We start from the raw sequence: 15,814 nt of genomic DNA, 5'->3' as shown, positions 1-15,814 counted from the left end.
CTTTACAAATAATTGAAAATCTTCTATTTTATTGAATGCCCATACTTTCCCCTGGAAGTTTATAGTCAATTTTGATGGATAGGTGATTCTTGATTGAAGACCCAGTTCTCTTGCCTTTCTGAATATCATGTTCCAGACCTTTTGGTCCTTTAGTGTGGAAGCTGCCAGGTCTTGTGTGATACTGATTGGTGATCCTTGGTATCTGAATTGTCTTTTTGGCTTCTTATAGAATGTTCTCCTTAGCTTGAAAGCTCTGGAATTTGGCAATTACATTCCTGGGAGTTGTCTTTTGGGGATTGAGTGTAGAGGATGTTCTGTGAACTCTTTCAATGTCTATTTTGCCTCCTTGTTTAAGAACATCAGGGCAGTTTTCTTGGATGATTTCTTGTAGTATGATGTCAAGATTTCTGTTTATTTCTGGCTTTTTGGGTAGACCAATGATTCTCAAATCATCTCTCCTTCCTCTGTTTTCCTGATATGTCACCTTGTCAGTGAGATATTTTATGTTTTCTTCTATTTTGTCAGTCTTTTGACTTTGCTTTATTAATTCTTGCTGTTTTGCCAGATCATTGGTTTCCAGTTGCTCAATTCTGGTCCTTAAGGCCTGGTTTTTCTGCTTTAATTTTTTTATTTTCTGCTATAATTTTTTTTTATTTTCTCTTTGAACCATTTCCCACTTCTTTTGCCAGAAGGCTTCCATCTTTTTGATAAGCTGCAATTTAAATTCTTCCAGAGCTTGTGGACAATTTCCATTTTTTTTAGAAGGTTTTGTCTGTGTTTGAATTTCCTCCTGCATTTCCTCTGTAGCCTGGGTTTTTCCTCCATAAAAAAATTTTGAGGGTCACTGCCTTTTTTTGTTTTTCTTGGAGAGTGTTTGTTGGTACTGTGAGCAATTTGCCATCATGGTGGAGGTTTTACCTTCCCTCCTTAGTCAGAAATCTGAGTGAGCTGGGCAGGTTCTCTGTGTATGGAGTTAAGGAGCAAGGATTTTGCCTGAGGCAAGCTCTCAAATCTCCACAACCTCTGTTGTTCTCAGCCTCAGCTATTCGGGTCTCTTCTCTGCACTACCTTCTTGGGAACACCCATGGTCTACACTCCCCCGCCCACTGGGGTTTCAGGTGTAGCTCCATTCCAGGCTAGGTCTTTGGTGGTATTAGTCTGCTCCCAAGGACCTAGGATTCCCCTTGCTCACTCTAGAGGTGCCCCTTGCTCACTCACTGATTCTGGCCTGCACTGGCTCTTATTCTGGCTCTGTATGTGGGGTGGGGAGGGTATATCTGCTCACATTTGTCTGGGAGCTTTTTCACTCCCTTATAGTGTGGAAATGCCCAAATCTCATATACCTTCAATGCTGTGCCCTACTATAGAGTTCCTCCGTTCTTATGAGAATGTTTTTTTTTTTTTGATCTTTTGAGGTAGTCTATATCGGTGTGTGCTGGGGAGAAGAAGTGTTCCATGTCTAGACTGCTGCCATGCTTACCCGGAAGTTCCTAGATGGAAATTCTCTTGTGAAAAAGAAGTGAATGAGTCTTGCTTTCCATTCGATGAAGATTGTATATATGTGAATGAATGATCAAATGAATGAATTATTGAATGAATGAAAAACATTTATTAAAGCCTTTACTATATGTGTGTAAATACTGTTATGAGAAAAAGATGAGGTTTTTTCCAGCTTAACTTCCCTTTCCAAGATTCCGGAATTCTCTCTTCTGCTAGTCTCATGCCACTGTGTTCTTCAAACTGTATTAGGGGATTATTTTAAGAGGGAGATGATAATTTCAAGATCAGATCTGCCAATCTCCTCCCTCCTCCCTCTTTCCTCCCTTCCCCCCTTAGTTGATTCTTCTGTTGGAAGCACCGAAGTCAGCTCAAAGTGAATATCTTGGTATATCAAACAAAGCACTCTCTCTTTTCTAAGTTTAAGTAAGCGGGTTTATTTAGGAGAAGGGGAAAGGTAAAGAAGTTGAGGGGAGAGAAGGTTTGGTGTTTCCCTAATCCTAAAACAATTCCTAAATTGGAGAATGGTAGAATAGAGTTCAGATTTGGGAAAATCACCAGCAGGTTTGAAGATTCAGTCACTGTGGTATTGTAGGGAAAAACCAGAGAGCAGGACTTTTCTGTGCTTCCTCCTTTCTGTCCCAAGGGCAAGAGACCGAGACCAAGTTTTTCAGTTTGCCTCTTTTTCTTCAACTGTTCTGCCCCAGTCTTCATTCCAAATGGAATGTCCATCTTGATTGACAGTTCTGTAGTCCTTGCTTCTCCAGCATTTGCTGCAGACTTTTTTCCATCTCTCCTCCACAACATTAAAAAACCTAACAAATCTTTTCCTTACAACAATATACATATATACACACATATATACAAAGTTTCTGACAGAATGCTATATAAGTACTAGTTGTTACATATATGTGTACAGATACATAGTAGCTAATACTTAACATCATACTTTAAGATTTGTAAAGCACTTAATATATCTTCACAACAACCTTGAAGAATAGATGCTATCATTATATCCATTTTACAGATGAAGAAACTAAGACTGAGCAAGTTGCCCCAGGTTACATAGTAAGCATATGAGGCAGAATTTTAACTCGGGTCTTCTAGACTAACAACCTCCTAACTGTATCAGACTTGTGATTTTATCCATAAAGGGAATATGCATAAAGTGTTGTCTTTCTGACAAATCTCCTCTACAGATCATCTTAGAGCATTGCCTGTGGTACAAGGTCACCCATATGTCAGAATCATGACTTGAACTCAGGACAGTAAGTCTTGCTGATGTTGGGCCCAATACTCTAACCTCTATACCATCTAGCTGCCCAATTTATTCATGTACATTTTATATGACTGACTGGCAGACAGCCCACATCTCCATAAAAGTTATTTTCTTTGTGTATTTTAACCCCACTGCTATTTCCCTTTAACTCCTCTCCCTACCCCAGAAAACACCCCATACATATAATATGTGTGTATATGTTATATATGTTTTAAATAAAACCAACAGACACAAAATCCATGACTGGTAACAGATCATGTCCATAATGATGATAAATTTCTTCTCCAGTAATATCATGAGGAACAGTTTGGCAGTCATGGATAGAGCAGCCAGGATAGACCTGCGGGCAAGTCCAGACACTCTGATTCTTAGAAAGTCACTGAACCTTCTGGTGCTCTCTAGGCAAGTCTCTAATAGTAGATGGCAGAGAAGGTGCCTACCTGGATTGGCAGAGGGAGCTTCGTCATCTGAGAGTTCCCTAAATCAGTGAGATCACAAGTGTACTCTTCAGCCCTACTAACTGCATCTTGAAGTTAACAAGAGACTGTCCAGTTTTCTACATCACCCTCATTCCCCCGTTCAGTCATTTTGTCAGTGCTCTCCTTGCTCCTTGTTCTGTTTAGACCAAATAACAAATCCCTTGGTTGTTTCTGAGGCAGATGTTCCATTTATGTTCTGAATGTTTTTTTCACCCATCAGACTGAAAGATGGTTAGGGTCTAGAGGCAGAGGAATGCTCCCCCTCACCCATTCTCGTGCCATCATCTTTCTGGTTCCTAGGCTTCACAAATTTTCTTAATTTATGTATGACTTGGATCAGATGAAGTATGAGGTTGAATCTACAATAAAAATATTATTTTGAGTCCTACGGAATTGAATCACATGGTTGTCATCTTCCACTTCTCCTTATTCTTCCTTCTCTCAATCCCCAGCAGAGTGTGACTGTCCTGAGTGAATTGTATATTTTCCAAAAATATCATTTATGACCGACTTTTTGAAACATTCTTTATTTTATTTCATTCATCAAACAAAAAATCCAGCACTACTTTTTCTCCCTTATTTCTAATTTAAACCACTTGTCCAATTAAATAACACAATTCTTTATCCATCCCTTGACTATATTTTGAATTCCATTTTTAAGTCACACCAAAAAGAGAATCAAAAAATTGGCTTAAGCATCGGAGACATGTCCACTCTATTAAGTGTCAAGAAGTTGAAGGAAAGCTATGGCTTTTTACCTTTTGATCTGACCATGTAATTTCATTAATGTAATCAACTCCCAGTGAAGAAACTCCTTCTGGCAATGGAGATCCATAACTATTCTGCAGTTTGTAGACTTGGAGAGTCACTGAGAGGTAATGCAGCCAGTATTGCCAGTGATGACTTGAAAGTGAGTCTTCTTGGCTGGCTCCATGCACTGCTTCCTGATGCCAAGAATCAGCAAATTGTGGAATTATTTACCTGAATGAGACCTTGGAGATAATTTGCTCCAACCACCTCATTTAAGAGCATAAAAACCCAGTGATTAAGTGATTTGACCTGAGTCACATAGCCGGTTAGTGGTAGAGCTGGGACAAGAGTTTAAGCCTCTAGAATCCCCCTTTCAGGATTTTGTTCATTTGTTCTTTTGTCTCTCAGAGCTAAGTGCATGTAGTCTTTTTTGTCATTAGAAATGGTTCTCTCCGTATCTCTATAATAGTTGTTTTCATGTGTAACTTTTGCCTATTTTATGTCTACAAATGTTAGTGAAGGATAATCCTGTACACAGCAATAGACTTGGGCCTCCACTTATGGGGGTTATAATTCCATTGGGAAATCTCAGTTTGGCTTGTTAGAGTGTTTATTAGGCAAGCAGAAGCTTTCAGAGGAGAGCTGATCTAAGTTCACTTTGTTTGAAGATGAATTTAATTCTTTTTCTGAAGATGAAATGAATTTCTTGTTTCTTCTCTGACCGTGTAGTCATATCAAATAAGAAACACTCTCCATTTTCATGTTTAAAAGTCCCAGAAATATTTCCCATCTCCAAATAGTCCATCAATCCATCAAGAAGCATTTGTTAAGATCTCTCGAATTCAGGCAGTGTGCTAGGCAAAGAATGAAAGAATGACCCATTGGTAATTAGCTTACATTCTAATGAGGAAGAAGATGGCTACATCTATAAGCAAAAACATAGCTATAGAGTCAATGGATACAAGAAATACAAAGCGGTGGAATGCATACATGGTAGCTAGTGAGGGCAGGAGCATGCGGAGAGAAATGAGAAAGGCTTCATGCTGAAGGTGGCCCTTGAACTACATCTCAGACTAAGAGAGAGACTTCATGAGGCTAAGTTGAGGAAGGAGGACATTCCAGACAGGACGAGTGGTCATCCTAAAGGTATATCAATGATCTTTGCGCCTTATGTCACCCTTCATCTCATTCCACAAATTCCCCAGCATCTTCCCTAGATGCCCAATCTGGATCAGAAGCCTGGTTCTTCCCTTTGGGGATAAATTTTCCCCAACTACACACCCCTTAGTGTGAAGAAAGGAAAAAGCCCTTCAATGTGACGTTTTTATGTGGATGAAGAAGAGGGACACATTTTGCAGAGACTCCTGCATTAAGCTATTAGTTTCTCCGTTTATATCTACAAAATATCTGCCTACATGCCTTGGAATCCTGTGAATGATGGAGTCGTGATACACTCACTCCATTGATCCAAAGATCAGATATTTCTGAGCATAGGTCACAGCAAAAAAGTCAAATCTCTTTGGGAAATGTTTATGGAGTATGAGAGGAGGAGCATGGAATGCCGATTCTTTAACTGCCTTTCGCATAAACTATAGCTACTCTTTCCATACATTTAAGAATGATCTTGCACTGAAACATTTTAGCTTCCATTCAGCAAAGTGTGTGTGCATGAAAAAAATGGTTCATTGGTCATTTTGGAAAGACAAGAGATGGCTAAAGAGAAATAAGAGGGAAAGGACTGCAAGGACTTATTCCTGAGAGAATTGGGTTTAATCCTTCTCTTGGGCTGATGAGATCATCAAGCAAGATAATAAAGAGAGAGGAGAGATCACAGGGCAGAGTCCTACGAGGACAGTGACTGTTAGTGGCATGACATGAATCCAGATCTATCAAGAGAGACTTGTAATGACAGATAGATGACTTAGTGAATAGAGTGCCAGGCCTGGAGATGAGAGGTTCTGGGTTCAAATGTGGCCTCAGATGCTTCCTAGTTGTATGACCCTGGGTAAGTCACTTAACCCCCATTGCCTAGCCTTTACTGCTCTTTTGCCTTGGAACTGATATTTGGCATCAATTCTAATGCAGAACAAGAGATTTAGAAGAGAGAGAGACTTAGCTGTATAAAAAACCCAGGGAGGAGTGGACATCTAGGAGAAGAAGGCAATCAAAGTGTTGCATGCTTCAGAGAGATCAATAAGGATGAGGACTAGGAATAGTCATTAGATTTGATTATTTGGAAATTATATTCTCCTGCCATCATCACCCAGTGTTTGTTTAGGCTCCAAACTCCATCTCTCATCAGGCCATTCAGCTAACAGCTCCCTTGGCTTCTGATTAGTGAATCTGTACCATCTTGACTCTGACACGTATCCCTCCCTGTAGATCCCCAGCCCTCTCCACCCCACACCATGCTGCTATTCCTTTCTACTCCTAGTTCTGAGAACAACAATCGATCGTTTAATTCATTTGATTCAATAATCAATTGATTCAAATCAATACTAGCATGGAAAAGGCATCCCGTTCAATTACTCTATTCCTCACTTCTCTTGCTTGTGATTTCCTTCATCAAAACACCTTGCTTTGAAAATGTATTTTAATTTGGGGGTGGCAGCTGGGTAACTCAGTGAATGGAGATCCAGGCCTAGAGACAGGAAGTCATGGGTTCAAATCTGACCTCAGATACTTCCTAGCTGTGTGACCCTGGACAAGTCACTTAATCCCCATTGCCTAGCCCTTACTGCTCTTCTGCCTTAGAACTGATATGTGGTATTGATTCCAAGATGGAAGATGAAGGTTTAAAAAAATTAAATGTATTTAATTTTAAAGCTAATTTAAAACAAAAATAATGACGTGATGAAAAGTGAAGTGAGCAGAGCCAGAAGACCATTATACACAGAAAGAGAAATAATGAACAACAATCAGCTGTGAATAGCTTAAATATTATTAGCAATGTAAGAATCCAAGAAGACTCGCTAAAAAAACAAAAATTATCCATTACTACTACCATAAAAGGAATCCATGGAGTGTGAATGTAGATTGAAGCATAGCATTGTTCACTTTATCTCCTTCATGAGTTTTTTTCTTGTAGAAGTGAAATTTTTGCTTTCCCAACATAACAAATATGGATACATATATTACATGATAACACATATCTAACCTGTATTAGTTTATGTGCCATATCAGAGATGGGGGAAATGAGGGAGGGAAGGAGATAGCAGGGATTGCAAAAGTAAAAAGAAAATGTTAAAAAATATATTGACATGAATAGCAATATGATGATCCAGAACCATTCTGAGGGACTGATTAAAAAGAATGCTTTCCCCCTCCAAAGAAGTGTGGGAGTAAGAATGCAGATGGAAGCCTATGATTTACTACTTGTGTATTTGGGTATATGTTTTAGGGATTTGGTTTTATAAGATTCTTCACTTACAAAAATGCATAATATGGAAACATGTTTTGCGTGATAATAGATATATAGCCCAGATGAAATTTCCTGCCAGCTCTGGAAGGGGGGAGAGAAGAAGGGAGAGAGACCATTTGGATTATATAACTTAGGAAAACTCATGTGGTCATTTGTTATTAAAATTTTTTAAATCTTTTTAAAAATTGAGACAAGAAGAGGAGCAAAACAATTCTTAAAGGAAATAATTCGGGGAGAATAAAGTTATTGAAAAATAAAAAATAAATTTAAAAATATCTTGACAAGTAAAAAATTAAATTAAAAAATCTTTTTTTAAAAATAATGAAAAAACAACCGTTCCTTAGACACCGTTCCTATATGGGTGTCTTGACTTCACCCAAACTGTCTTTCTACTTTTTGCTCTGTGCCTGGTAGATAATATTAGTATTCGTTTCTTTATTACGTGAGGAGATGGCTGTGAGCATCAGGCTTATGAGTTATGGTAGGCTCATACTCTTGTATAAGAAAAGAAATTGCTTGATTCTTTGTGAAGCATGCCCCGTGGACTTTGATACTGGGGAAGTGAGCACTGCCTGTACCTTCATAGAGTGTCAGACAGCTAAACCCTGGGGAGAGTCTGTCAGATCCAAGGTAGGACCCAATTAGTTGGTGAGTGGGAAGCCACCAAAGCTGGGATAAATGGCAAAGTGGCACCCCTACAGGAAGGGAAGGGAAGGGAAGGGAAGGGAAGGGAAGGGAAGGGAAGGGAAGGGAAGGGAAGGGAAGGGAAGGGAAGGGAAGGGAAGGGAAGGGAAGGGAAGGTTTGCTCTCCTTTTCTTCTGTGGTATATAATAGCAGTCATTTGCTCAGAGGGAGAAACCTCAGTCAACAGCTTGATGGTTCATTGGTTCCAGAGAGATCAAGGGAGCAAAGACATCCCCTGCAAACAGGAATGCACACACAAAGGGAGTCATTTGTGGGTAGAAGCAATTCTCTGGACCAGAAACCCAGCTGGTTGAGGAGAGGGATTGCCATGGGCTCCAAAGAGAGCTGGCCCTGGTCATTGAGAACTGAGCTACAAAAGGGGGCCGACCGTGCCAACCTAGCCATGCCACCTGCCCAGCAAAAAGGCTGCATCCCAAGAGAGACTCTAAAAAGGGAGGAAAGACTGCCGAGCCCACAGCTTTGGCCACATGTGGTACCTGTATGGGGGGCCTCATTACTCATTCTCTGCTCTACCCATAGACAATCTGTGTGTTTGTGGGATAGTGCACCCTAGGTTTCTGCACATGTGTGTGCTGGGGAAAGGACCATGTTTTACAGTTACTGAAATCTTTGTCAATACTAATCTCAGTTAAGAGATAACAATTTCTCCTGAGTGATTATTAATATAATGATATTCTATAATAAACATATAATAATAAAATGAATAAATATATAAATGTAAAGATTAATGTAAAATATTATTAAAATATGAAGTGAAAAATAATTAAAATATAATATAAAATAATAAAAAAGTTGGATGGGGCAGCTAGGTAGCTCAGTGGATAGAGAGCTAGGCCTAGAAACCAGGAGTCTTGAGTTCAAATGTGGCCTCAGACATGTCTAACTGTGTGACCCTGGCTAAGTCACTTAACCCCAATTATCTAGCATTCACCCCTCTTTTGCCTTGGAACCAATACTCACTATCAATTCTAAATCAGAAGATAAGGGTTTTAAAAATAAATAAATAAAATATTAAGTTTAAAAATAAATAAAAGAAAATAGAAAATAGGAATGAGCCCTGGTGGGGCTCATTAACTATAGCCGAATCTCAAATCTACAGAATAGACCCTTGAATCATAAGAGTAGTAACTACCCTCTGGAGACCCAACATAAGAGTATGAGTATAAGCCAAGAGAGTAACACAGAGGTGGTATTACATATGCAAAGGGCTCTGCAAATATGAGAATTCTTACTAATTTAGGACTAAATTCTGATGTTGGAATAATGACCTGGGTTCAGTTGATACTTATTGTTCCTAAAAGTTCCCATTCCCAAGCCCTTGGTCTATAGGAAGAAAAATCAGAGTAAAATGCCCCCCTCTGCTGAAAGCAGCAGTGTTAGCCCTCATGGTTCCCAGTGGTAACAGATGGTTTTATTTTTATCCTGAAGTTCTATAGAACTGAATGGAGGTTAATGAATGCTCTCTGTTACAGAAAGAGAGAAGCAAGGATTTCCTTATTAATCAGTTTGCTGATTATCGCAGACTATTGAAAGAGTATTTCAAACAGGCCAGGGTCAAATGTATACATTATAGTAGAGGCTGCCCTGCAATAATAAGAAATATTCGAACAAGAATAAGTCAGCATATGTTCCCAGTTCCCAGCCTGACATCCTAGCTTCAGGGCATTGTTAAGAAGATATTGGTTCTGTTTTCCACTCCGGATACTTCTCAAATGAACATTGGTTGTGTTTATTTTACTCAGCCTTATCCCCCTGACTTTCTCTAAAAAAGCAGATTCTCTATAGATCACCAAAAATTGGGAAACTGGTAGGAGACAGAGAGACAGAGAGAGAGAGACAGACAGACAGACAGACAGACAGAGAGAGACAGAGAGAGAGAAAAAGAGAGAGAGAGACTGACTCTATGCACCATGGGGCAGCTAGGTGACCAAGTGGTTGGACTGCCAAGCCTGAAATCAGGAAGACCCATCATCTGAATTCAAATCAGATCTCAAATTCTAGTTGTGTGACCCTGGGCAAGTCACTTAACCATGTTTGCCTTAGTTTCCTGTAAAGTGAGCTAGAGAAGGAAACAGTAAACCACTCCAGTATCTTTGCCAAGAAAACCCCAAATGGAGCCATGAAGAGTCAAACATGATTGAGGCAACTGAATGATAGCAACATGCTAGGCATGGTTAATCACTGAATTAAGTTAGCCCTGGGTTAAACACTGAGTTTCCAAATATGAGCAAGCAAGGCAATCCCTTCAAGAAGCTAATAAAGGAAGACAACATGTAAAGAGGCACCCTGGTAGGGGGTCACAAGTACAGCAACAGCATGCTGGGAGGTCTGGTTCTGGTGGGAAGGACATGAGGACAATAGCTGAAGGGTAGGCAGCATGGTGTGGAGAGAGCTGGAATTTGGTACTTCAGTTGATTTTTTGGAATATCTTAGCTATTTGGATCCATACCATAATAAATCAAGCAGGTTAGTTCTACTTTAAACTTGAAAAAAATAATTATTTAATTAATCCCAGACTTAAGCCTAATCTATGCATGCAATTCCTTAATAGAGTATATCCCGAAAGGGAAAGGATAATGGTGACCATCCCAGTTCTCTCCATGCCCAGTAGGTTTGTGCTATAACATAAGCACCACAACAAATCACCTTTCAATATAATGGGCAATAGGAGAGAGAACTCAAACTCCCCTTCCCTTACACCTCCTCTTGGGCAAACATTTGCCATCCCCAGCAAATAAAGCAAGGCACTTTTTGATAAAATCTGTGTGGCACAGTTCACTTACAATCAGGAAATTAATGAATATTCTGATATGAGGATGTCTTGTTTTTCTCTCTCCCATCCACCACTGAACACTGATGTGCCCAGAGAGAGGGACCACATTCAGCAGTTTGTCCTTTGAAGACCACTTGAGACACAGCTGACCAGAGACATATGTTCCAGATAGATGTGGGTGCAGTGATAGCCACTTGAGTCTCCAGGCAAGTTTAGAACCCCTACCTGGCAATAGAGGAATGAGACAAGTATGGAATCAAAAATAAAGATGGCCCTGACAAATGAGAACTGAATTGTGGGAAAGGGCAGACCCCCAAGACCTCTGCCAAGCCCCCTACCCAGCAGAGACACTGCACCCCAGGATCAATAAAAAGAAAGTGCAACTTTAAAGCCTCATCAATATAGTGTGATGATCGTGGAAATAATGAGGAGGAGGAAGACAATGATGTTGACGTTGGTGGTGGGGGGGATGGTGATGATAATAAAAGGCATTTCCTGGCCCTATAGTACCAAGAGTAGTCCTGGCCACATAAGTTTCCCCCATTGCCACTGGATTCTAAGTTAGTGCTCCTTCTTCCCATTGGACTTTTATGTATTTGCAGGATAGATTTATATAGAGGGAATATTGTATAGCTACTATTTTTACTTTGACATCTGAGTAAGTACCTTTACTAAGAGCTAATCATGTCTACTGGCTGATTGTTTTTATTTTTGTTTTATTTAATTAATTAATTTAGAATGCTTTTCCATGGTTACATGATTCATGTTCTTTCCCTCCCCTTCTCCCACCCCTTCCTGTAGCTGACATGCACTTCCTTTGGGTTTTACATGTGTCCTTGATCAAGACCTATTTCCATATTACTTGCATTAGGGTGTTCATTTAGAGTCTACATCCCCAATAATATCCCCATTGAACCACATGAGCAATCCAGTTTTTCTTCTTGCTTTTCCGCTCCCACAGTTCTTCCTCTGGATGTGGATAGAGTTCTTTCTCCTAAGTCCCTCAGAACTGTCCTGGATCATTGCATTGCTGCTTCTACTGGCTGATTGTTAAAGGGAAATATTCTAGGGCTGATTTGTTAAGTATCACCTTAGGAGTGCTGACCCAAACTAGAGAGTAACTGTCTTCTGGACATCCAATGTCTGAATATAATTGCAAGTTTGCAAATGACCCAAAGAGGGAGCTACACAAGTAAAGTCCTTTGCAACCTTGAATGTATTCTATAAAGTTAAGTGATCGGGCCCTACTCCCAGTAGGATGTAAAAACCCTAAAAACAAAGACATACTTTGTCTTTGTATCCCCAGCACCTGACTAAGGATCTGGCACAAAGCAGGAACTAGTAAACACTTATTGAGTGACTACTAAATGAGATTATGTTCAACGTTCTCAAGATAATGTAAGCTTTGAGGGCAGCAACAGCTTCATTTTGGTCCATATTGACAGTGACTTGTGCAAGAAGTTACTTAATTTACTTACTGTTATTTTTTGCCATATTTTTATGCCATCATCAGACCTGGCTGAGAGGGGGTCCGACTCAAGGCAAATGAGACAGAGAGTTGAGTTATGCAGCACGGTTTTATTGTGGGAAAAGAAGGGGTGAGGGAGGAGGAAGGAGCAAGAGGGGAGCCCGCAACCTGGTAGATGGCTAGGGGTCTCCACCTGGGTAGAGAAGGGGGAAATCTTTTATAGGGTGGTGGTCTGGGATGAGGTAGCCTGGACTGGCCCTATTGATCAAAGTAGGGTATTTGTGTCCAGATGATTAGACAGCCCTAAGGGGGTTGGGAATTTCTGTCTCTGGAGGTGGAAAGTTCTCAGGCTTGACAGTCAGTGATGCGGGAAGGTCATTTGTCTAGGTCTGACAGGGAAATCCTAATGTTCTGCCAAGTTTTACTGGGCTTTGTCTCAAGATTTGGACAATGCTGGGGTGGTGGGGGTGGGGGTGCTATTGATCTCAATAGGGAAAGGGGAAAGGGGAAAAGGGGTTTGGGTCTTAGGATCTATCAACCATTAACAAGTCTAATGGTTAGGAAATTTTCCCTTAAAGGTAAGCTTTCTGTCAATTATAAAATCTAATGGAAAGTGTAAAAAGTTCTCTTTTTCTTTCTTCCTCCCTCCTCTTTCTCCCTTTTTTCTTTCTTCTTTTCCTTTCTCTTTGCTTCCTTTTCTTTCTTTCTCTTTTTCTTTTAATTTCTTTCTTTCCTTTTTTCTTTCTTTCCTTCCTTCTTTTTCTTTCTTTCTTCCTCCCTCCCATCCTCTCCCTCCCTCTTTCCTTCCTTCCCTCCCTCCCTCTCTCTCTCCCTTCCTTCCCTCCTTCCCTCCTTCCCTCCTTCCTTCCCTCCTTCCCTCCTTCCTTCTTTCCTTCCTTCCTTCCTTCCTTCTTTCCTTCCTTCCTTCCTTCCTTCCTTCCTTGACTTATTAAAACAGCTCTGTTTAAAACCAGATGAAACTGAATGAGATCAGCATCTTTCTGAAGTCATTCAAGAGTCGATGTAAGAAGTTGTTCCACAAGAAAGGAGCTTCTCTTTAATGCTATGTGTTTTTGTTTCTAGATTCTACAGTTAGAAGCTGTGTAGCAAAACTGACCTTCAGCTGCACCTTGAAGGGTCATTACTGCCTGTATAGTAAGTCCAGTTTTACCCTCATCAGCCACCAGCCTCAACTATGGATTCATATCATGTTTCTCTTTCAGCAGGTGTGTGCCATGTTCATGAATAGCAGCACCTTAACAAATGACCATATTTGGGGATTGTGGGGCAGAGAAGAGGGATCTAGGTGATACAGTGACTAGAGTGCTAGGCTTAGAGTCAGGAAGGTGTGGGTTTGAATTTTGCCTCAGATACTTACTAGCTATGAAACCCTGAGCAAGTCATCTAAACATTTTAAACTTGTTTTCTCATCTGCAAAACAAAGGAGTTGGGCCTGATAAACACTAAGATCTCTTTCAGCTCTGAAGCTCTGATCATGTAACTCTAAAACCTGTCAACATATTGATGATTTCAGCAAGTCACCAGTCAGTGTTCATATGGAGGTATCAACCAACAAATTAATTGACTAATACATATGAATGAATAAATGAATGGATGGATAGATGAGTGGGTGGGTGGATGGATGGATGGATGGATGGATGGATGGATAGATGGACAAGTGAACACTCATGTGCAAAACACTAGACTTTATGTACATCTATTTGGGCACAAATATAAATACATATGTATATGTTCATATTTGTATACATTGATATATAGATATATATCCTTAAAAACATGGGCATTAGTTTCAACAAAGTGTTCTTTAAAATAATCCTTCAAAGGTAGGCTTTCTACCCTATTAAGCACCATCTTCTACACAAAAGTCTCTTGGGTAATTACCAATGAGTCAACTTTGGCTTAACATTAGAGAACAAAGGAAGGAGGGAAGAAATAATTTAGAATGAAATGGAATAGGAAAAACATTAAGTGAATACTATCTGCCATGTGCTATGCTAAATGCTAGGGGTACAAGTAGAAAACCATGGCAGCTCCTAGTTTCCAGAAGCTTACATTATAATTGAAGGAGACAACGCATAAAAGAGAACTCGTGTTTATGAAATATGGAAAAGGCAAGTATTACTTAGATAGAGAAGGTAGCAAGGCTCAGAGGACCTTAGGACACAATGTCAGGGAAGATGGGCCCCCAAAAGAGTGTAGTGTGTTTAAGGGTTAGAGGAGAGTGGGGCTCTACTCTATTTCTGCAGAGTTAGGGATCTGAGGGTCAGCATCCATCTGGCACTGGGTATCCTGCATCTGGTGGAAACTGGGCAGTGGGGCAAACAACAGAACATAAAGCAAGCTTCCTTCATGCAGAAATGCCTTGTTTCCTTTTGAGTTTTCTCAGAGCAGTTTTAATATCACAATATTCTTTGGTTTGGGGGTATGTACATATATACATACATACATACATACATATATATATATATATATATAGAGAGAGAGAGAGAGAGAGAGAGAGAGAGAGAGATGCCATATCTTCCTAAATCATATCTATCTGGGGCAAAATTTTATGAAAGAAATGACCAACCCAACAATGAAAGATATTGACAAACTGCTCACCCTTTTCTGTAAGGTCCTCATAAACAAAGACGATTTCAATTTGTTCTTGTCTCATCAGCATCTAGTATGGAGCCTAGCACATGGCTTGGCTCAGAGCAGGTACCTAATAAATGCTTATTTTTGACTGATTGTAGAATGTCCTGGAGATTTTTTCAGAAAAAAAAAATGTGGCCAAGGAAGAACCCTAGTGCTCTGAATTCAATAGTGGATTAATCATTTGATGAATGAACAAATGAATGGATGGATGAAATATTTACTGATTGAATTGTGGAAAAAAATCCAGAAAAAAATTCTTAACTAGAAAGCAAGTCAAAAAACTGTATATCATTCTAAAATAGGGCATTTCTTAGCTTCTAGCTAGATCATATCAAGGTTGACCAAATCAGATACTCAATTAAAATTTTCCACTAAAGTTCCAATTGCTAAGATAGAGTTAAATTTCCCAGTTTCTGGATCATAGTCTTAAGGTTGAAGGGGAGTAATTCAGAGAAGGAACTCTGTAGAGAGCCCTGAGCACCATGTTGTTTTTTCATAGAGCATTTCATCAAATAATAAAATGAGGTTGTGATAAGCACAACTATTACATGTTGGTATGATAGGTAAGGATGCTTTGCTGTGGACCTGGGATTTCACCATAATAGTTCTGGAATTCCCAGTGTTGCAATTCCATCCTTTAATAAAGATCAGCCACTCCTCTGTAATTTCATTTTAGAAAGTTCCTGGGGAACATTGGGGGAATGTTTAAGACACTTGCCTATGATCACCCAGCTAGTATGTGTCCAAGGCAGGACTTGAACACAGATCTCCCTGAATCCAAGGC

General features: G+C 39.8%; 1 protein-coding gene across 4 annotated transcripts in view; it reads left to right on the top strand.

Annotated features, from left to right (window-relative positions):
* VEPH1 (ventricular zone expressed PH domain containing 1) overlaps positions 1-15,814 on the top strand; it is a 232,780-nt gene that overhangs the window by 165,605 nt on the left and 51,361 nt on the right. For all 4 annotated transcript variants that reach the window (XM_007502316.3, XM_001363287.4, XM_007502315.3 and 1 more), the window contains one exon: positions 13,456-13,598. In XM_007502316.3, the coding sequence (XP_007502378.2) occupies positions 13,456-13,598 (143 nt within the window). The remainder of the gene's footprint in view (positions 1-13,455; positions 13,599-15,814) is intronic.

The sequence above is a fragment of the Monodelphis domestica genome, chromosome 8 (assembly GCF_027887165.1).
Source record: "Monodelphis domestica isolate mMonDom1 chromosome 8, mMonDom1.pri, whole genome shotgun sequence".
In the NCBI taxonomy this organism is placed as follows: domain Eukaryota; kingdom Metazoa; phylum Chordata; class Mammalia; order Didelphimorphia; family Didelphidae; genus Monodelphis; species Monodelphis domestica.
Note: the sequence above shows the minus strand (reverse complement) of the source record. Positions and strands in the feature narration are given on the sequence as shown.